Source organism: Olea europaea, chromosome 2 (assembly GCF_002742605.1).
Source record: "Olea europaea var. sylvestris chromosome 2, O_europaea_v1, whole genome shotgun sequence".
Taxonomy (NCBI): domain Eukaryota; kingdom Viridiplantae; phylum Streptophyta; class Magnoliopsida; order Lamiales; family Oleaceae; genus Olea; species Olea europaea.
Window position 1 is genome coordinate 29,102,248 of NC_036238.1, and position 23,128 is coordinate 29,125,375.

The 23,128-nt window shown below is 32.8% G+C and overlaps 2 protein-coding genes across 2 annotated transcripts in view; both read right to left on the minus strand.

The window, feature by feature from the left end:
* Positions 1-7,566: 7,566 nt before the first annotated feature.
* Positions 7,567-8,969, minus strand: LOC111369955 (dof zinc finger protein DOF3.1-like). The gene has a single exon (XM_022991692.1). It carries the CDS (start codon positions 8,596-8,598, stop codon positions 7,867-7,869), a length of 732 nt encoding a protein of 243 aa, XP_022847460.1. The 5' UTR covers positions 8,599-8,969; the 3' UTR covers positions 7,567-7,866.
* Positions 8,970-22,367: 13,398 nt separating this feature from the next.
* The window catches only part of LOC111375155 (serine/threonine protein phosphatase 2A 55 kDa regulatory subunit B beta isoform-like), a 7,475-nt gene continuing 6,714 nt past the window's right edge, over positions 22,368-23,128 (minus strand). Inside the window, exons 11-14 of the mRNA XM_022997951.1 lie at positions 22,968-23,066; positions 22,769-22,882; positions 22,551-22,613; positions 22,368-22,439 (exon numbers count right to left, since the gene is read on the minus strand). Coding sequence (XP_022853719.1) covers positions 22,368-22,439; positions 22,551-22,613; positions 22,769-22,882; positions 22,968-23,066 — 348 coding nt within the window. The remainder of the gene's footprint in view (positions 22,440-22,550; positions 22,614-22,768; positions 22,883-22,967; positions 23,067-23,128) is intronic.

Genomic DNA, 23,128 nt, shown 5'->3' on the forward strand with positions numbered 1-23,128 from the left:
AACAGTGCCCGGATTGTGCAAGAGAGTGGGGAGGAGAATATATATTTTCTTGTTATGGAGAGCTAAGTTGTAAGAGTTTCATTACATTTGCCTCTTGTCAAGCCTTGGGTATTTATAGGTGAGGAGAACCGTTGGATGTGGGACACATGTATGCATCTAACGGTGTGAGACGTCTGCTCATATGCGTCAATCAGCCGCATCTATAGAGTGGACAGATAATAACTTCTCCTGAGTTGAGTTGACATAAAGTTGATACGTCACATCAACTAAACCCATGGAGACGTCAAATCAATTAAACCTTGGGGGCAGAGAGGATCTTGACACAAATCTCTTTCTGAAAGTGGCGGCGGATTCGCTGAATGAGAATCTCGGAGTGCATTGTGCTTCGACGTCAATGACACTTCTGTCAGTTCAGTAGAATTGTTTTGTGCCTCGCAGTGCGTTAGTAGCGCGCAAACATTGGTGGTGGAGTCACTTCGGATTGGTGGTGGACACCTCGTATGATGCAGTGATAGACTTTTCGAAGTGGTTCAGCTAGGGACGTATCAATAATTTCTCTCTTTCATATCATCTATCTATAGACAATAATGTACGAATGACATTACATGCCAATCTTTGAGACTTTGAAGCTTTTTTTTTTTGTTTTTTGTAGACATTTAATGCTAAATTATGTTGTTATAATACTAAGAAAAGTCAAAAAGGAAGGCATAGCTTCACCATCTCAGAACCCCTTCCTGAGTGTTTTCCACTAGGAGCAGCAATATGCTTTTTTCTATATAAGTGGACAAATCTAGAAAACGATAACTTTTGCCTCAGATGGTGATAATATTTTATTACCCTCGGCTAAAATTTGAAAATAATAATAATAATAATAATAATAATAATAATTAAGAAAACGGCACATAAATTTTAAGAAAATGTCTTTAGAGATCACAAGAATACAACCTATAGACATCCCTTTCCCTTCCAGTTAGTACGTTGGAGATTGGAAGCTAGGATCTTCATACATGTATTCTCTTTAATGTCACTGGATATAGAGTAAAGTGTAATCTTTTGTCTAGGGTTGGATATGATCCGGCTCGGGTATTTACTAAATGAAATCGCCGAGTCTAAATTTAATTATGGAATCGTTCGGATTCGGATTTGGTTCCATTCGGTATTTGATTCAATTTGGTTCATGAGTTTTGTACTATAATTAAATTTTTTTAATATTTACAAAAGGAAAGCATTCCTTCAACATATGGATTTGACAAGTATTTTTAACAAATAATCGTGATCTTTAGATTAAGCAAATTCAACGGTTAGTAACTCATGGATCTCAAGTGATTATAACTAACTCTCCCATGATTCTAGTGAAATACATACTGACCGTTACATTAATTTAATTAATGACATGTTCAATTTTATCTCTTACAAAATAATATAGTCCAATACTATGTATCTTTGCATTTCTTTTTACTAAGTTCTTCATAAATTTGATTGTTAAAATCATAGGAATTGGAAGATAGCGAGCTCATAATAATTAAAAGAGACGCATTCGAGCTTCAATTTGATTTCTGCAAAATGATAGAAATGACTTACGGTAGAACAATAGATTTGAATAAAACTTAGGTTAATTTGATTAAATTGGGCTTGGACTGAAAATTAGAAATAAAAAATTATATTTTTGGATTTGAACTAAAATAATTAGTTAGCAAATTTATTTAGAAAAAATAATAAATTTAGCTTATTTAAAATAAATTAATTAAAAAGATTCGATTATTGATTTAAAATCAAGAACTGAACAAAACCTGTTGGTTCTCAATTCGAATATTTGTTTACGTATTTAACTTAAGAAGAACCACTCAATTGAATTTGGACGGGTCATTTCGGGCCGTGAGTTTTGTACAACCTTACTTTTGTCTAAGGAAAAAATTCATAAATCGTGTATTAATTATGCACAATTCAAAAATCAAGTTTTAAGTTTAATTAATGCAAAAATCATGTTTTTATCTAATCAATTAAAAATATTTATTAATTAAATATAATAAGGTCACAATTATACAATTAATGACATGTACATAATTATAGATCACAGATTTATTCACTGGTCACAAATCAAAACTTTGATAGGTCACGGATTAAAATATTTGGTCACAGATCAAAAAATTATATATCACAATTTATCTATTAATTTTATAGATCATAGTTTTTGTCAATGGTCACAAATTCAAAAAATTATAGGTCACATGTCAAATACTTTCAAATTTGATGATCACGGATTACTTTTTTAATCGCAAAATGATCAAATTTTAAATTCACAAATTAATAGTCAGTCACAAGGGACAAAATAGATGGTCACAGATACCAAACATCCGATTCCAATCTACCACAATACTTGGTCACAAATACTATCCCTACCACAACACCATCACAACCGCCGCTGTCGCCACCACCACCGCTCCAAAAACCAACAAGCCCAAACAAAAATACCGCAACACAACATCTCACACAGAGCCAACGGCAAGAACCTTCCAACACCAAAGCCGCTGCACACCGGTAGAGCCACCACCACCGTATCCACCACCAATCCAAAAACCAACAAACCCAACAAAAATACCTCAACACCGTACAAATACACTTCCACACACAAATCAGCACACATCTTCTGCGTGTGGCGATACTTTACACTTATCGCCAACTAGCATCGTCGAACAGCACAGCCTCCAACCAGTGTCTCTGCTACCCAACACATCTATCGCACACAATTAAATTGGTCGCACGCATCCACATCCACCTCCACCGTACCAAAACCCCCACCAGATTTTCCCACTATAGAGGAAAATAGGGCGCTACGCAGCAGCTCCGACTACGTAGATCAAATCGAGGAGAATGAAATTAGCCAAAAAAACCAAACTCCCTCCAAAAATTTTCTCTTCTTCCGTCGACCAAAAAATCCCAAACTAGTCCCCAAATTTTTCTCCGCGACGACAGGTGCAATGTCGGGCAAGGATAGATGGCAATGTTGTGTTACTTCTTCTGGTGGCGGCGCCTCGTCTGGGTCATCTCCCGGTGGGATGGTTAAATGAGGGACATAGGGAAAATAGATAGAGTGTGATGAGAGAGAGAAAAGGTAGATTGTAGAGAGAAAAACTCTGGCCCTGATTTAATCGGTTGGAGATTTATTATATTGATACCTGATTTTTGAATGTTGAAACCTCAGCCCTGATTTTTGAATTGTGGTCTTTAAAACCCTAATATTATGTAATTTCCACTTTGTCTAATCTAAATAATATAGAATGAATTTATATAGTGATTTGTCTTAAGTATAAAATTGTCAGGAAACGAATACGGGGTTGTAAGCGGCCTAGGATATTTTAAGAATTATTCTACTTGTATAGGTTAACAAGCACAAGTTTTTTGATAGTTGAATACGTGTTCGTTGATTTGAATTTGTACTAGTAGAGTTGATATTTTAAAGTTCCCTAATAACCCAAGAAGGGGTTGATGTGACTAGTCAACTCCGAGTCACAATATGATCAATAGAGGTTACCTCGTCTATTTGTGACCTTACTCCTTGTCCAATTATATCTTCTATTATAGTGTTCTATTGTTCGCTTGTCCCAAAAGCATTCCTTCCGATTCTATTTACTTTTTTATTTTGAAGCGAGTTTTTTCCACTTGACCATTAAATCAAGGCTTATCAAGCGTTAATCTATCTGTTTCAAAGCATTAATCATATACATTGACTTAATCAAGATAGAAAAAGATGGCATTCATTAAATCAATGAACAAACATTTTTCAACTTGAAATTTTATTTCGTAAACTGGATTTTTTAAAATTATTTATTTTAGTGGTTTGACTCTTTCTTCATTTTATTCCACATTTAACATTTAATGGTCAAAATGACAATTTTCATAACAAATGGACCTCAGATGCAGGCTTGAAATTTCAGGTGCTAGAACAAAAAAATTCTGGATATCATTATCACGGGGATCAAAAGTAAGAGACCCTAGCGCAATTTCCTCTTAACCATATTCTAAAAAAGCTCTTAAGAGTAAAGAATGACAAAATTTGTATAGCTTGATCACAGAAAAGTGACTTCTTTCATCTTTGAAAACTAAAGTGACTCAGGAAAGTCAGATCGGGAGAACCGTCAATCTCTTAACCAACAGTCAGATCGGGAGAACCGTCAATCTCTTAACCAACTCCATGTCCAATGGAAGTAATACGATACACATAATCAAACCTTGTATCACTAGTATCAAGCTCTCAAAAATTCACCCAATTATTATTTATTTAGGTCTTACATCGAAGAGTCCTTATGCAATATGTCCATTCTTATGGACTTATTGTAAGTGATGCTGCTGTTATTTAAAACTACGGAAAAAATAGATGAAGTTCAAAATGAGATAACAAATAATAAATGGATTTTAACCCGGTAGGTGAGACAACTAATCCGATGAAAGCGGCTATGATTTTGCTACCCTCTTGACCGCGTCCTTCGGTAATAAATGTACGAGGATCATTACTCCGATTATTATGTCCAAAGCCATGACCCAACACATTAATGCTTGGGCCATACTCTCCCATTGTGATTGTGGGCCAGCTTTTAGTTTCCTTATTAAAGAAATTATCAAATAATTCAAATTTACAATAAAGTTTTTTGAATCCAAAAATAAAGTAATTCGCATAAATTATATCGAAAAAATTACCATTCTAAAATTAAATCATTCCGTCTTACCTAAGGTGTTTGGTTTTATGATAGGAGACGAAGTCAAATCTGAGATGGATCAAATTGGACAGAAATTTCAAACTCCATGAAGTGCAAGGTAAAATGTCAATTCCACCAAAAATCCTTTTATCAAAAGCCTTGTTTTGAGTATAACAAGTCTAGGAGTCAACCGTTTATTAGTGCCTCAAATAAAATAAAAATAATAAGAAACCCAATTTAGCATCAATTGAGCAATTTAGACAATCCAAGAATCTTTGATAACAAGAAAGCAAACATGAAAATTAAGGCAAGTTCACGCCTGAGGCACATAATGCTTATGAATTCCTCTTGGTAGCCCCATTTTCATCATTTAGATTGAAACTACATCCTATAAGGATTTGATTGAAATAAAAATCGGAATCATGTGATATGACAAAGATTTCACATCCTTTTGCTAAAAAGATAATTTGATATGTCATTGAAAATTTTAAATTTATTTCATTACATAAAAATATAATAGATTAAACCTAAAAAAGTGTGTGAACTCACGAATTTACAAGAAAAATAGACTGAACTTGCCAATTTTACCTGTTCATATTAAAATTCAGATTTTTTTCATTAAATTTTTGAATTTTGAAAACTCGATTTTCTTAGTCAATTCTCAAACCTATTTTTAAACATAAAAAATGATCTCCTATATATATATATATATATATATATATATATATATATAAACATTGGTGTTAAGTACCAGTGACATAACACACCATTTAATTGATGAATTATTAAATTTCATGTATCATGTCACTGGTGCTTAACATAAGCTAAGTATCGATACTTAGGAGATCATTACTGATATAATCTTATTTTTCTATTTTTAAACATAAAAAATGATCTCCTATATATATATATATATACGGTAATTATCTCCTAAACATTGGTGTTAAGTACCAGTGACATAACACACCATTTAATTGATGAATTATTAAATTTCATGTATCATGTCACTGGTGCTTAACATAAGCTAAGTATCGATACTTAGGAGATCATTACTGATATAATCTTATTTTTTTGTGATCAATTCAACAAAAAAGACAAAAGTCAACACTAATAGCCAGCTGATTTTGTAAGGAATCCCCAACCCATGCCACATTGATTGGTATCAAATGCAAAAATGTCAGAAATGTGCAATTGGATGGTCAAAGCTACAGATAGAAAGAATTTGGTAATTCATTCCAAAAATTCATCCAAATTTGTGCATTTGTAGCTTTCAAGTTTTTAAGAGTAGCACACACGCTAAGAAAACGAAATTTGGCCACTTCCTTTTTTTTTTCCTAATTTTTCTCAAAATCACGTAAATTATGTATCATAGTGGACCCCAAATGTTAAAAGTATTGGGGGTTTATAACGTAGTACAGCATAATGCTATTTATAGTGATGACTATCAATATTCATACTACGTGATATATCAAATAACAAATTATTACATATATGCCACGTAAGACGACTAATAGTAATTCTCACTATGAATAACATTGCTCTATAATATATAGCTAAACAAAAATGTTAATGCAATTCATTAAGCCAAAACTAGAAACACTTGTAACATCTTGAACTATAAGAGATAATTTGACTTTTTATGAAATTCCATTCAAAATTCCCAAAATTCTATCTGACAAAAATAAAAAATCAATATATCTACGAATTTCAATAACTTAGAACTGCTAAATCAACATTCGTTTCTAGTTAAAGAAAAACATAAATTTGTTATTAGATAATCAATCACTAATTGGCAAATTGAGACTTATCATGATCCTAGTCAAGTGGTCTCGACTAATGCCGAGTTACACGCAGAAGAAAAACTCAATCCCTATTGACTAATCTATTTCAATTTTCATTTTATATATAGAATACCATGTAAAAATTTTTTTACCTCACCTATATCTACTAGATGTATACATACCCACCACAGCCAATTTAGCATTTAAACTCTTATCTACCAATGCCAAAGGGTGGGGGGATGAAATATCCATATTGAGCTAAAGTGACTTGGAGGCCCACCCATGTTGCTGGTTGAATGTTGAGACATAAATGGTAGTGTAGTGGTCCACTCAAATGCCCATCATGGGCTGTGGGCCTTATTGGTCCACTATAGAGAGACACCTTCCAAGAGTGATCCCAATTCCCATCGCATTTACAAAATTTCTCGGACAATATATTGTGAAAAAAAAATAAAAAATAAAAATAAATATAGCCCTTGTTTGAGCCTCATTTTTGTGAAGAAAATGAATTTTTGAATAGTGTATTAATAAAAATGTGTGGTTAAAAAATAAGAAAAAGTTTTTGATTTGCGTATAATATTATTTTATTAAAGAATATGTGATTGAAATGATGTCAAATTACTGTTTAAGAATATATTTTGTTTGAAAAATGGGGCTCAAACAAGGTCATATTTTATCTGATTTAAATAACTTTTGGAGAAAGCTGATATAAAATAATTTTTTAAATAAGACCAAAAGTCTGCCTAGTGGACTTTCAAATATATGATAGGAACTATTTGCATCAATTAACATCATATTATGCCGTTTTTGAGTTCCATTACATTAAATTCTATTACATTTCATTTTTCTCTTTCCTATTTTCAATCACATAATCTTCCATAAAATAATATTACACGTAAATTGAAAACTTTTCATTCTTTTTCAACCACTCACTTTTCAAAAAAATACTATCCCCCCATTAATTTTTTCACGTAATGGGGTTCAAACAGGGACTATACTATACGAAAAAACATTCCTATTAGAATATCCAAGAAGCTATTCAAATAAAATTGAAAAATGACTATCAATTCCTAAGAAAAGTGGGGAAAAAATTGCATAAATACGTATATATCAATTCCATTGTGAAAACTCGTGAACACGAATCTTAAACGTTAATACAACTTTAATTCTTGACGCAACCAAACTCGATCAAACATGTCAACTACAAAGCCAGTATAGCTGAGTCAACAATATATATTTATTGCTTGCTTGTTTGGCTCAGTACAGTGTACCACACTAGACTATTAAGATCGAAAAACGAAGCTAAAATCATATTCATTATACTGCTCCATCGCATTAATATTTTATCTCATTTTCTATTCCTTTTTTTTTTTCCGTATTTAGTAGATTAATTACCGAAAAGTAGAGCCTGGAGTGTACATAGCAAGATCTGCCCAGCCATTGCTACCATTCCAACAGGTAGTTTCATCATCACCAACCTGCACGTCCAAGAATTCATCTGCAATATTGTTACTTCCACCGTCCAAGTCCAACCTCAACTGGGGCTCCACATTTTGGACCGGATCCTGACCTGTACCGGTACCCGGTTCACAACCCGACATATCCATCTGCAAATTTGTTTCATTTGAGTGGAGCCCATCAAGAAAATTACCAAATCGTCCACTACTAGATCCCAAAAATGAGCTGATATTCCCAAATTGCCCCTGGTAATTATCTGTCTTCAGAGGAAATGTTTCAGTATTTGTTCCACTAACACTAACCGGTGGTGGTGGTCGTGGTGGTGAGACAGATGATGCGGAGGTGGCGGCGGGGCGTTTGGAGTGGTGGGCAGTGGGAGAAGAGGAGGCAGCGGAGGAGGAGCTCCGCTTGGTGTTCTTCCGGGAGCCGCCGCCGACAGGGATGTTTCTAAGAACACCTCCTTTAGTCCAGTACCTTCTACAGCCCTTGCAGAAGTGGCGCGGCTGAGAGAGGTTGTAGTTATTGTAATAGCAGAATTTGGTGTTTGTAGAATCGCACCTTGGACACTTTAATTGTTCTTGGTCTGGGAATTGTGGCTGTGGCTGTTGCTGTTGCTGTTGTTGTGGCCGTGCGTTTATATATGTATACATAGATGGGTCTTGCATTTTAAGTAATCTGATTATGGAGTGACTGGGGGCTCTGGGTCTGAGGTGTAATTTCGAGATTCAAAATCGAAGATAAAACTCGATTTGTAGATGTAAGATAAGAAATATGAGACAAATCAAGGGAAAAATGATAGGAAATTGAACACAATTCAGCTGCAAATTTGATGAAACAATTGAGTTTCAGGTGGGTTTTTCCTTTCCATGGATGAAAATTCACAAGAATGAGAGAGAGAGAGAGAGAGAGAGAGAGAGAGAGAGAGGTTAAATTTCTCAAATTAAATGATCTCTGCAACTCCTTAAATTTCTCAAATTAAATGATCTCTGCAACTCCGCGTGGAAAAATGACCTTGAGATTAATATAGACTGTCTCTCTATTCTTGCTTCACAGCAGCTACGTGGAAAACTTGAGGTAACGGGAAGAGATAAAATTGCAGCTGTCGTCCTCAATTTTTATTTTCTTTAAATTGTAACCTCTAATTTCTAATCGTCGATTTCTTAATCTTTAACCTTTCATAAATTAGCATATATCATTTTCAGTGATAATTTTGTCCAAATTTACCAGTCATTTACGCAAGTGTACTTGGTGTGGACACTAAATTGAGGGTTCAATAGAGAGATAATTTTGACCATAGACAGTGTATATGATTTAATACTTTCGAAAAGACACTACTAATTTTCCATCTAATTGGGCAACTAAAAATTTAATTTTTCTTTTACTTTATGATCATTGACATGTGTTCCATTGTTCCATATTAAAGACAAATTAAATCGAAGTTATGGGCCTACAGAATAATTTGTTAGAAAAAATAAGGTTTTGACAATAAAGAGACCAGACGTCAAATTGTTTCTTTGGCCTTAAACACGCAATGACTAGTACTCAAAATTAATCTATAAAAAAAAAAAAATGTATAATATATATATATATATATATTTTTTTTTTTTTTTTAAGCTGTTAAATTGAAATTACGTTTGAACTGAATTAAAGCATATTTGACTGAATTTCTATTTTTACTTATATTTCTTGTGGAGGAGTTTTTGCGAAAGCTATATTAGGTCAACTTCATTTAAAGTGACTTCAAATGAGACAAAGTGCTTCCAAAAACTATTCAAATATGTTGAAAAGCAGTTTCTTTATCTCGAAAGTAACTTTCAACTTTACAAAAATCCAACCAAATGAGCTCTACAGGTGATTTAACTTAACCTTAATTTGATTTTGAACTAGGTTGTAATTAATTTTGATTTGATGCATGTCAATGTAGACAAGAATTTTTGACTTTGATTATCGAAATCAATTTGTTAACCAATTCAATATAATAAAAATATTTACGACATTAATGCTATATAAAAGGTTTTTTAAGCTCACCATTTAAAAATATGATTATTTTCCTTCATAGTGATAATAAAATAAAAATTACATGCAATAGAAGTAAAAGTCAAGTGTATGGTAAAGTTACATGTGAATAATTAATTAATTTATTTTATCCATTAAAAACTGTATGTTACTATACAATAATATATCAACTGCTTTTCTTTAAAAAATTATCTACTTAAAATTTACTGATGAAGTAAACGTTTAAAGTTTAGCCAATTTGTTTGCCCTTATTATAATATCCTTATATTTTAAAGATTAAAGTCAAATTTTAATTTTTAATCATATTCCGTAAGATTCACTTATTCACGACTTATTTTATTACATTTTAATTTCAGTAACTTATAATAAAATTCAAACAAACACCTCCTTTGACAATGTATTTGAAGATTATAAGTTAAGTCGTCTCGTGAAATGTTTGATTTTAAAGTGAATAAAAATTGTGAGTCTAATAATATATAAGATTAAAATAAAATTTTACCAACTTTAAAAAAAAAAGGGGAAAAAATGAAAATCCATTTTTCAAACAGGTCTTAACAGCATTATAGCTTGGCTTGAATACTTCAAGTCAAGCCAGCCAAGCCCCGTGGGTGAGGGCCAAATCACCGAAAATCAGCAGTAAAAAACGGCTCAAGCCGCCAAATAAAATGATGAGGAGCCAAGCTCTTAACTAAGCTTACTTTGTAACGAAGCAGTGTATTAGTGAGCAGCATCATTGAGATTCTGCAAGCGCAATTTCCGCCGTCCATGTGTGTATTAGCTTACGACAACCGTCAACGTACCTGTGTATCACCGACGAGGGTGTCGTAACATAGGGTTGATTTTAAAGGCCGTCAAGTATAATTAGCAACACATGGTACCACCCCCACCATCCCAAATTGCTTGAGTTGTGACCAGCTACTATTGACCCCGTTTGGGAGGGATTTTGAAAATTGATTTTTTGATCGTAAGAAGAAAAGTGGGGTTCACATGTGAGAGAAGAAGTTAAAAATTACGATTAAAATAGTGAAATAACAGTCAAAAAATTAATTTTTTGAGGTAAAAATTTCCTCCCAAACAGGCTCAAATCAACCAACGCAGCCTTAACCAAACTAGCAACTCAAAATTTCGCACATGAAATGTTGCTATAAATACAACACCCAAAAAAAAAAAAAATGGAAGAAGGAACGTAGAATAGTAGAAAAGCTCGTTTAATAAGATTTTTGCTTTTTTATATAAGAATTCTCTAAGAAAATTACTAGATTCTAATTTCATTAGAAAGCTCTTATAGTTAGATCAAATACTTTCAAAAAATTATTCAACACGTTCAAAGACATTCTTTTAGTCTCAAAAGTAACTGTCAACTATTCAAATAATTGAAAGTAGGTAGAACACACCTTAAAGTGAAGGACGAAGAGTCTATTTACAGTCTTACTCAAGTTATACATATCGAATATCTTATTGATCCAATCTTAATTGGATATTGTCAACAAGGATAGTTGGTCTCTATGTTGAGCAACTAAATAATAATTGTGGAGTAATTAATGCCCAATTGAATCATAAATCATGCTAGGATTTTATTGAGATAGATATCATATTCACGAAATATGATTCACTTTCAAGATATCTTGGTGGTCGAATGGTAGCATGATTTTACTCATTTTAGTCGTAAATTTAGTTTTACTTCATCATCAGAAAAAGAAAAACGATGGGAACTAAGAAAGTGCAAATGTTTGGCCAAGCTTAAAATTTCAGTTAAAAGTGAAAATAAAAAATAAATAAATATCTAGTTAGAGTTGAATCATGAATGTCGTAAGTATGATGTACTTGAACTGTTACATAAATTGTTTTTTTGTCTTGGCTTAACAAGGAAGAAAATTGCAGGGATAATGATGCAAAAATGTGGGGCCATAGGGGGGAGTTGGGTCCCACTCACCTGCATGCGAGTTTAGTGTGAATCAAAGTGATTCGAGTGAGGGAAGAATGACAAAATGGGGCAGTCACGTCGTGTCAAAGCCCCGCACGAAACACGGCATACCCCACATAATAATGTGAACACAAGTACAGCATTTTGAATAAATTTATGAATAATGCTACTGGTACAGTTCTCAGCAATGGCGTCTGACTCATTTTAACACGATTTTCCATTTTCGTCTTCAACGTCAAATTTTAAATTTCATTTTCGACGGTTTTGTCTGTGCTATAAGAGGTAACATTTATAACGGGAAAGGATTGTGTAGAAGCATGGCATCAGCATGGTACCTGTGTTGGAAAATAATACAGCAGTGGAGAAAACAAAGAAGAGGAAGATGCATGTGTTAGAAAATAGTATGAAATGGATCAATTTTGGACCTAAATTTCAGTGAGACTTACATCTTAATTAATAAAGGACCTAGCATATTCACGCTCTACTTCACAAGGTGATGAACGTGGTATATTTATTTATCGAAAATCATTTAAAATTGAATGAAATCTTTAATGTCAAAGTAACTCACTTAAAACTATGAATTAGTGAAGAATTTGATATGCCCAAACACTTATTCAACATAAGAAAATTACGAAATTTTGGTGTGATTTATATGGTGCAAGTTTGGAAATTGAGTTTGGGCCCCAAAGGATACCAATAGTTCTTGGAAGGGTTTACGGAGACCTATATTCTATCGGGTTCGATCATAAACCTACACGCGCGCCCTGTCATCCCGTTGGCACGGGCCGAGCATGTGTCCGAGTTCGGTGCGAGTGCGTCCTTACACTATATTAATTTTTTGGGATGACTATTAACCGTCGACTTAACAGACGCAATATTGACATGTCTGTTGGAGTTTTGGAGGTTGTCTGATCAATGACCACTGTTCTGAAGGGTGTTCCAGTGGCCACGAACGAATCTATAAATAGCCTGCCCCCATTTTCATTGCAAATTTTTTTTGCTTTGAATTTCATTATCCCTCTCGTTCTGATACTATTTTCGAAGTAAAAACACTTCATTGCTTTCGGTGGAACTCCTGCAGATTGCTGTGCTGTTTTCGTAGGAGGCGAAATTCGTTTCATCCTGGAAAACAATTGCTGGACATTTTTAATACCATTGAAGGCAACAAATTCGTTTTAAGGAAATATCGTGAAATCGATGGGCTCGAATTTAAAATACTATTAAGATAATTCTTTCGGATTGTTTGAAAGGGAAACTTGTACTCCAAGATTAACAGCATGTATATACAAAGAAGATTTTAACAGGAAAGAAAAACGTTGTCCTGAAACGATATTTACCTTCTCTCAAATACTTTTAAGGATTGCAATAATAAATAATTTGTAGGATTTATCAAACTTTAATGAAAAACATTAAAAGCAGTGGCAGGCCTATTAAGGGTCGAGTGGGGTCGATTGCCCCCACTAAATTTTCAAAAACCTTCGTTAAGGCTTTTTTAATTTAAATTTTCAGAATTTATTTATTTATTTATTTTTGGTTTCTTTCATAATTTATTTTAGTCAATTTTCTATCTCGCCCTTACTGAACCATAATTTTGGGTTCATCCTTGACCGAAAGTAAAGTAATTCTTCAAAGTGAACAAGTCAAAAAAAAAATGATTATATAAAGAAACTAAGCCTCCGTTTGGCTCCCTTTTTTTCCCCCAAATTTTAATGTTTGGAATAGTATTTCTTTTTACGAATGTGTGATTGAAAAAAATGAAAAATGTTCAATTTATATGTAATATTATTTTATGAAATATTGTGTGATTGAAAATAAGAGAAAACAAAAAAAAAATGAAAGAGAATGGGAGCCAAACGAGGGCTAAATTTCTTCAATTATTGGATGAATAATAGAATGATTTGTCATATATTTAGGAATAAATACTATAATGTATTTATAGTTTTTAATCATCTCTACACAAAGTGATTCCAATTCAATAAGAAGAGATTCAATGATTCACCAAAAAATCACCGGAAATTTCGAAAAAAAAAATCCAACCAACACTTGATTTTAACACTATGCGACCGCATAGACTATAGCCATATGATCGCATAACTATAGCATTGGACACCCTTTTAGTCATTGAAGGCACCCATGCAACGGCAAAGGCCTATGCGATTGCATAAGCCATATTATGGCATGATTTTTCTCTCTTTTTTCCTTAATTCATCCAAATTGATTTTGAAAAATAAGATTACTACAATCCCCACTTGTTCAAAATCAATATTAATCAAATATTAACACCCATGTATAAGGATTAGATATTATTTTGATTTGAATCTAACCATAGTGAAAATCTCAAAAAGCATTATCGAAATTTTAGGTAGGTAGAAAGCTTTGAACTAGTTAATCCTTGTAACAATATCGATGAAATCACACACACGTGTTAAATTTTCACAAGTTCCTCAAATCGCTTAGCGTTAATATAGCCTTGCACTTATCCTTTTTCATTGAACTTTTAAAGAAAGAAAACTCTAACTTTCTAATGAGACGGCACCACCTCAAAATTCACATAGGTGAAAGTTCTTCCGATATCTTTATTACTTTTAGAAATACTTGTACCTCGTATTGAACTTCATTAAGAGTTTTATAACTCATCTCTCCAATCATAACAACTCATACTATTTATCAAGGATATAATTTAATAGTGTTGAAATCTATACACTTATCGAATGATTTGTTGTTACCCTTTGAACCCAAATATACTTGTTTAGTATATCTTGGGTAAGGTTGCTATCATCGATGGATTTAATTAAAGAATTTCAACCCCATCCTACTTAATGTTAATCTTACTAACTCTCTTGTAAGAGGTTTGGTCAACGGATCAATTAAGTCTAAACTAGATTCAACATATGTAAGAGAAATTATTTCATGCTTAATTAATTTTCTCACGTACTCATGTCTTAGACTCGTATGTCTAGACTTTCCTTTTATATTCTTCGTTATATGTTCTCGCTAGAGTAGCTTAATTATCACACAAGATAGGTATTGAAGAAATATCCTTTATATCTAAAGGTATTTCATATAACAGATCTCTTAGCAACTCAGTTTCTTTTCCAGTTTCGGCCAATGCTACAAATTTTGATTTCATTGTTGAATGAGTAATACATGTTTGTTTTTTAGATTTTTGAGAAATTGCACCTCCTCCAAGAGTAGTTATCCAACCTGATGTTGAATTGTCTTCTTCTGCGCTTGGTATCCAACTAGCATCGGCTTATCCTTCCAAGATATTAGTATATTGTAGTCCAATGTTTTTCATTTGATTTAAGTAATCAAGAACCCTATTGATAGCCTTCCAATATTCAAAATTTGGATTACTAATAAACCTACTAAGTTTACTCACAGCAAATGCAACATTGGGTTTTGTACATTGTGCCGCGTACATAAGACTTTCAATAATACTTGCATATTCTATTTGTACTATTGCTCTTTCATCATTTTGATCAACTTGATACTTGGATCCAAAGGGATATTAGCATTTTTGACATTCAAATGTTTGAACTTATTCATCACATTATCAATATAATGTGATTGGCTCAATGTAAAACCCCACTATCGTTTTTAACTTTGATACCAAGGATAGTATCCACCTGTCCAAGATCTTTCATTTTCAATGTGAATGATAGAAACCTCTTTATTTCTTTAATCTTGTCTACATTGTTGTCGATGATTAACATATCATCGACATATGGGCATATTAATGTAATTATGTTACTATTTACTTTAATATATAGATATTTGTCTATCGAATTATGATTAAAATCATTCGACATTATTTAGAGTTAAATTTCTCAGACCACTTTTTAAAGGTTTGTTTTAATCCATATAATGACTTGATTAGTTTACACAACTTATGTTCATTTTCAGATGGAACAAATCCTTCCGGTTGTTCCATCTAGACCCTCTCTTCGAGATCTCCATTTAAAAATGCCGTCTTAACATCCATTTGATGAACATTTAAATTATAAATTGATGCTAGTACAAACAAAATTCTTATCTAGGTTATCCTAGTCGCGGGTGCATACGTGTCTAAGTAATCCATTCCTTCTTTTTGTTGATACCCTTTAGCTACTAATCTGGCTTTATAGGTATTGAGTATTCCATTAGAATTATAATTCTTTCTAAACACCCATTTACAACCAATAACTTTAGAACCACTTAGTAAATCAACTATTTTCGGGTGTTATTTGATATAATAGAATTCATTTCATCATTTATAGCCTCTTTTCAGAATATACAATCTCTAGAAGACATTGTTTCCTTATAGATTTTAGGATCACTTTCAACTTGAAGAACAAAAGGAGTTATTATTACCACATCGTTCCTATCCTCTTCTATTAAGTAGAGAAAACTAAGTTGGAAATCTAATTCATCTGATCCTAGACTTTTTTTAATTTTCAACATCTCTTGTATATGTCTCTTCTTGTGATTCTCTAGAATTCATACTATCTCGATTATTTTGAGATTTTCTTGCTACTAATACATTCTCTGAAACTCCACAACACTTCAAGTTTTACAATTTGTAGGTCTTGCTATTTAGAACATATCCCACAAAGGTACATTTGATACCTATAGGACTTAATTTAGTTCTCTTGGGATTCGTGTTCTTATAATGAGCAAGACACCTCCATACTTTAAAATAGTTAATACTTGATTTCCTTCTTTTCCATGTTTTATATGGAGAGATCTTATTCTTTTTTAAAGGAATCCTATTCACTGTATGACAAGTACTAAATAAGGCCCCATAGATTGAATGGTAATTCAGAATTTAATAACATAGCATCTATCATCTTTAAGAGTGTTCTATTCTTTCTTTCTGCTAGACCATTTTGTTTCGGTATTTAAGGATTATTCCATTTTATTCACAAAACATATTGAATTCATTAGAACTTTATCCTCCATCTCTATCACTTCTTAGTGTTTTTAGTTTTCTTCATAATTGATTTTCAACTTCAACTTTATATGTTTTGAAGTCACTAAAAGTTTCATCTTTATGTTTTAACAAATATACATAAGTATACCTAGAGTAATCATCAATTAAAGTAATAAAATATCTATTACCGCCTCTTGTTAGCATTCCATTTAATTCACATATATCGAAATGAACAAATTCAAATAAGTTTGTTGATCTTACTATACTATGAAATGACTTCTTAATCATCTTTGATCTAACACATGTTTCAAATTTTTTCAAGTTATCAACTTCCCATTGTATTAATCTGCATTTAACCATTCTTTTCATAGTACTAACTCCTATGTAAGTTAAACCTACGGCATAGAAGGAATAGGAAAAGACAATAGAGAAATTCGAATAGCATCTGCACCGGTAGAAATTTCTAGATGCAAATCCTTTTGTTGCGACCCTTCTTTTAGACTTTCACAGAAAGGAGGATTGGTTATTCACATTTTATTTGATGGTCAGAGGTGAATTTCTACCTTGTCATAAATTAAGTGAATTAATAACATAAGCAAAAGATTTATTTTTATTAGTCATTCTCAAGAATACAAATTTTGACCATTCCCTAAGTGGAATAGCCTTTTTCAACAAAATGTCCATTATAGGTTAGTACAAGTTTTTCAGACTCAAAAACATATTTAATTCCTGGTTTTCATAATAAAACTCCACTTGCTAAGTTTCTATTTATTTCTGGTACATGAAAGATATTGTCAAAGTAATATTCTTTCCTGAAGTGAAAGTAATTTTCACATTTCCTTTGTCATTGCACTTTAGATTTTTCTTCATTTCTTATTTGGATTTCTTGACCATCTTTAATGTCATAACAAGTTTTGAAAAGAGACTTATCACAACAAACATGGATAGTTTAATAGTTATCATACCACCAACTCGGAATTTTGTCTTGGAGTGCATTGATTTCACTCACCATAGCAATAGTCTCATCAATAAATTTTACTTGTCATTCCTTCTTTTGTTTTGTTTGTTTGTTTGTTTGTTTGTTTGTTTGTTTTTTTTTATGCCAGCAATTTCTTGTATAGTGTCCCAATTTTCACGAACATAGCAAGATCATTTGGACTTGGTTTTGAACTTCCGTTGATCCTTTTTTGGACCAAGAGATTTTTCTTTTTTTTTATACTTGTTGAAGTTCTCCACATTTTCCACGGCATTGATTTTTGAAGAGCCATCAAAAGAACTTTCGGTTTTATCTCTTGCCCTTGATCCGTCTTCTATGTGAAAATGTTTTTGAATATCTTCCAAAGAAAAAATCTTTGGAATTGTGGAAAATTTTCTTCCTATGTCATTTCAAGTTCCCAAGAGTTTAGCAATAATTGCTCCCACTTGAAAGGAATTGGAAAGTTCGATTTTCACCGCTTTTAATTTGTTGATAATGATTTGCAATTCATGTATTTGAAGCAACAAAGGAATATTATCAAATATTTTGAAATCAAAATATTTAGAAATTAAAAAATTCTTGGTACATTCCTCCTTGGCCTTATATTTATTTTCAAGTGCATTCCAGATTCCCTTGCTGAAGTGTTGTTGGTATAAAGGTCATATAATCGATTCGAGAAAGCATTTAAGAATCGCGACATAGCAGTTTGTCCTCTTCCCCTTTCTTTCTTTTGGCACGAACTTCTTTAGTATCCTTTTCTATTGCATCAGCAATTGGTTTCAAGTTTGGACCAAGCACATGGAAGATTTTTAATGTTGTTAGAAGGAATTTGAGTTTGTCTTACCATCTTGTGAAGTTAGATCTATCAAATCTATCCAAGAACACCAAATTTTGATTCGCCAACTTTATGGTAGCAAGTGTAATTTCCGTCTCCATTGCATTAAAATGAAGAATATCGTTTGAAAATGTTGAAAAATAATACTCCAATGGAGAAAGCAAAGAAGAGGAAGATGAATGTATATATGAAGAAGACTTGAACACGAAATAAAAACGTTGTCATAAACGATATTTACCTCCTCTTACAATTCTTTTAAGGATTAAAATGGCAAATAGTTTTTAGAATTTATCAAGTCTTAACGAAGAACACCAAAACCAAAGTAATTATTCAAAGTGAACAAGAAAAAAATGAAATTTGATTATATAAAGAAACTAAATTTCTTCAATTATTGGATGAATAATAGAATGATTTTTCATATGTTTAGGGATGAATACTATCATGTTTTTATAGTTTTCAATCATCCCTACATGAAGTGGTTCCAAATTGATTTTGAACAATAAGGTTACTACAATCTGTAATTTGCAAGATTGTTTTTTCCATCAAAAAAAAAAGGATGAATTAAATGAACCACCAAATTCTTCTCGCATATTGCCTTGCCTAAAAGAGTGATCACGTGCACTGTCTATTAAGTCACAATTCAGAAGGAAAAGAGGTTGCCAACTCCGGCATCTACTTTTCCAGCAATTAGTCTATGTAATATCAGTAATCAGTTGAGGCTCAATTCAGATTCAGGTTCTGTACAGTTGATGGTTGAGAGAATAATTTCGTATTTATCTTCGGATTCAATTTCTTTCTTTTTTTTTTTTTTTTTTGATATCCAGGTATCCCAACTTACACTAGACTAAATCCTGAACCCTCAAGATCCTTACCCCTAGAACCTTGGAATGGGTAAATCGCGGGTTATGCCTCAATTGGATCACAGGTTCCCCCCACCGCCTGTATACTTCTGCGCACAAGAGATCTTCCTCCAAAGTGATTACTCCATACCAAATTCGGATTCAATTTCTTGAGCTACCTGCGGTATAACATAGGCAAAGAATCCAGAGCATAAAATAGAAACGAATGCTTAAAAAGGTATACGAGGCATGAACAAAATCTTTTACAGGTAAAACTAGGAGTTCCTAAGTGAAATACAGTCATCAAGGCACTGTACCAAAATGCAAAGAACTCTTGCGAGGTTAGGTGGTGGATGGCTCGGACTCTGTGTGATATGGTATGGACCACGTCTGTGTCACCGGAATTCAATCATTTGCTATTGGTTAAGTCACATTATTGGTCACTTTTCAGTTAACATGTCACATATGTAATTTCACGTTTTAACATAAAATATCTGGTTAATCCCCAAACATGCTTATAACTATCATTTAAATTGACATTTAATTCTTATTTTTATGTTAGATGTGAATTGAATACATGTTTGATTCCCTTTAATTGCAAAGAAAATGAGTTTTGAATATTATTTTTACGATAATGCGTGGTTAAAAGATAGAAATTTTTTTAGAGAAGGTGTAAAATATTTTATTGTGTGAATATGTTGTTGAAAATGATCATGTACCAGACTATAAAACAAATTAATGGAAATAAAACAAGCCCTAAAGTTAGAAAAAAGTGATATATTGTCTCACTCTTGACACAATGCATTATGGTGTAATTTGAATTTGTTTATTATGATTGTTTGTCTTATTTTCGAATAAGCCAAAATATTTATTTTCTAAGTATTTTTTAAGAGAAAACTATATGCGACAATTTTGTGAAGAGAATGTTACAAAAGCTTTTTAATTAAAAATATCCAACTTCACACAATTTTTGTTCCAAAGTAATTTTCATATGATTTTTCAAAGGGAAAATTATCTAAAACCAGGAGTTCAAGATTTAATTATAAAAAAGAAGGTGATTAAGAAATTTTTACAAGATTCAAGCGTTTAAAATCAATAAATAAATAAATAATAAATTCTCTCTCTATTTGTAAAGGAGAAAAGGGAACAGAACCATGGTGGAGCCATCTCTGTATCTATTTTCAAAGCAGAAAGCGGAATGGAACAAGAGAAGAATGAAATTCGACAACCCCCTTGTCGATTGGCACCCCCTTCAAACCAATCGGTATGATGATCATCACCTATTTAGTATTCCCTCCATCACCAAGTGCAGCAGTCGCAACCCCAACTTTTTTCGCCAACCGGAATTTGATGTTGGATCCGCCAAATCCTCCACCCACCTTCGACAAAGTTATTATTTCCTTCTCCCATTCCTTCTTCATCTGAATCTAAGTTTATATCCACTACCACTAGTATACTCTTCACTTGTAGCGTTCTTTCAGTTATTAGCATAGGAAGTCATCATATATTCAACAATCTATTCAAATTTTTGAATGAAATTTTTTTATTTTATTTATTTATTTATTTATTTTTTCATGTGATGTTATGTGTGTATGGAAACGATTGTTGTATGGTGGTACGGTTAAAGTGGAGGCGATGGTGGTGAAGTAGTGTTGGTTTTTTATGGTGGTGGTGTTGATTTGTTAAGATGGTGGAAATGGGTGGCGGTGCTGGCAATTGCGAATCTAATTTGGTGGTGTTTGAGTAGTTGTAGCGGCAATTTGTTGGATCTGGTGGAGATGGTGGTGAACGGGTGGTGATGTGGACGAATGGCGGCAATGAGAAGTGGAAAGTATTTTGAAAATGCAGTGTTTGGATTAAACGGTGGTGGTGCAGTAATGGTGTTAGAGTGGCTATACTGGTGGTGGTGGTAACCATTTATATGTTTATTTTAACTTTTTGTGATCAATTTTGTACTAATTGTGATGGGTGTGACCTAGTCATTGTACGTGACCAAATTAAGTGTGACTTGGTCAAATATAATCACAAATTAAACTGATTTGATCATAAATAGTCACACTGGATACAAATTTGATCACAGATAACATAGTTTTGATAATAAACAATAACATTTGTTACATATCAAATTTATATGTCACATTTTATGTTACGAGTCATGCGTAACAAATCAGAAATAAAAAATTATATTTTATATATCATAATGTACACAAGTTATTGCCCAAAAACAGAAAAAAAGATTTGTGAATATAATATATTTAATTACAATAATATTTATTTGATAACTATTTCATAACTAAAATTTTAATAGCGAAATTTCAAACTTTATTTCTTAATTTTGAAATTTATCATATGCATATTCATCCCAACTGATTAGGTCACAGATTCAATAGAACTGGTCATGAATCACAATGTGCACATATTATGAAATCTAATGAAATTAGTCACAAGCCATTGTAAAGAAAGAAGGCAGAAAAAAGGTAGTCGGAGGAAAGGTGAGTGATCACTCAACTAGTGTCGAAACGATTGTCGGAGCCATTGTCAGGAGGTCAACGGAATATTCTCCAGAGTGATTGCACAAAATTTTTGTCGAAACTGTTGCTGGAGGTGGGGTGGGATCGACGAAGAAAGAGAAGGGTTTGATGTTATCGTGGGTGGGTTGGAGGTGAGGTTAGATGGGGTAAATAGATTAATTATACTATATTATAATTAAATATTTAATAAATTTAACTATCACCTGATTTTTGAAAGGTTTTTAGAAGTTTGTTAATTTTGAAATATAATTTTTAAATGTAGGATTTATGTGGTATTCCCTTTTTCAGAAGGGCCTGATTTTAAGAGTATTTGTCTAAAGAGCCCCTTCTCAAGCAGGCTTTTACAGTTTCATTTTTTAAACTAAAAACCCACATGAATGTGGGCCGAGCTGTCGCAAGCTTCACAGATCTTTGCACATATCGGGCCACAGCTCAATACATCTTAACCCAGACTGAATGCAAAATATACAAATCTATCGAAGTCAAATTCTTGATTACTTTTACAAAAAAGAATACTTGACGAGAATTTATAACAAAAGTATACCAAAATCATCCTACAAAGAGAGAACAGGACACTATTCTACCAAAGAAAAGTTTATGAACTTAATGCCCCGCGAATAAGCAGCAGCAGGAAGATTTGAATTCAACTACAAAACCACGGGACAATATATGGCATCCTTTTTTGTTTGGAGGATGGTACCTAGCATCGACCCGACACTAAGAACAAAACACATCTTTCCTTTCAAGGAGATATGGAGAAAAAATAAAAGAAATTGAGGGCGAAGCAGAAATGCTAACCGACCAAAGAAAACCAACCTTCTGCCCGATGAGCACTCAATGAATGTGCTACAGGTTTACAAGGCACTTTGATGAGGGAGAAACTGTGGCGCCTCAATTTGCTTGCGAAAGAGTTGTTCTTTAATTGCGATCCAAAAAAATTTAACCGATTTGAGTACTGGCTTTTTATGCATAATACATATACAAGCTATTTGCAGCAGCACAGGCAATAGAGTTTTCAGTCGGGTGCCATGCCAGGTGGAGCAGTTTGGTAGTGAAATCAAATGAGTTTCCGTTGGCATCAACTCCCGGACTTTCTGAACCTGCAGTAGAGAATCCAATATTCATTGAGTGGAGAAAAAAAAAAAAAAAAAAAAACTAAAAC

Coding starts and splice junctions, on each gene's coding strand:
- LOC111369955 (XM_022991692.1), bottom strand. CDS start 8,598: ATGCAAGACCCATCTATGTATACATATATAAACGCACGGCCACAACAA.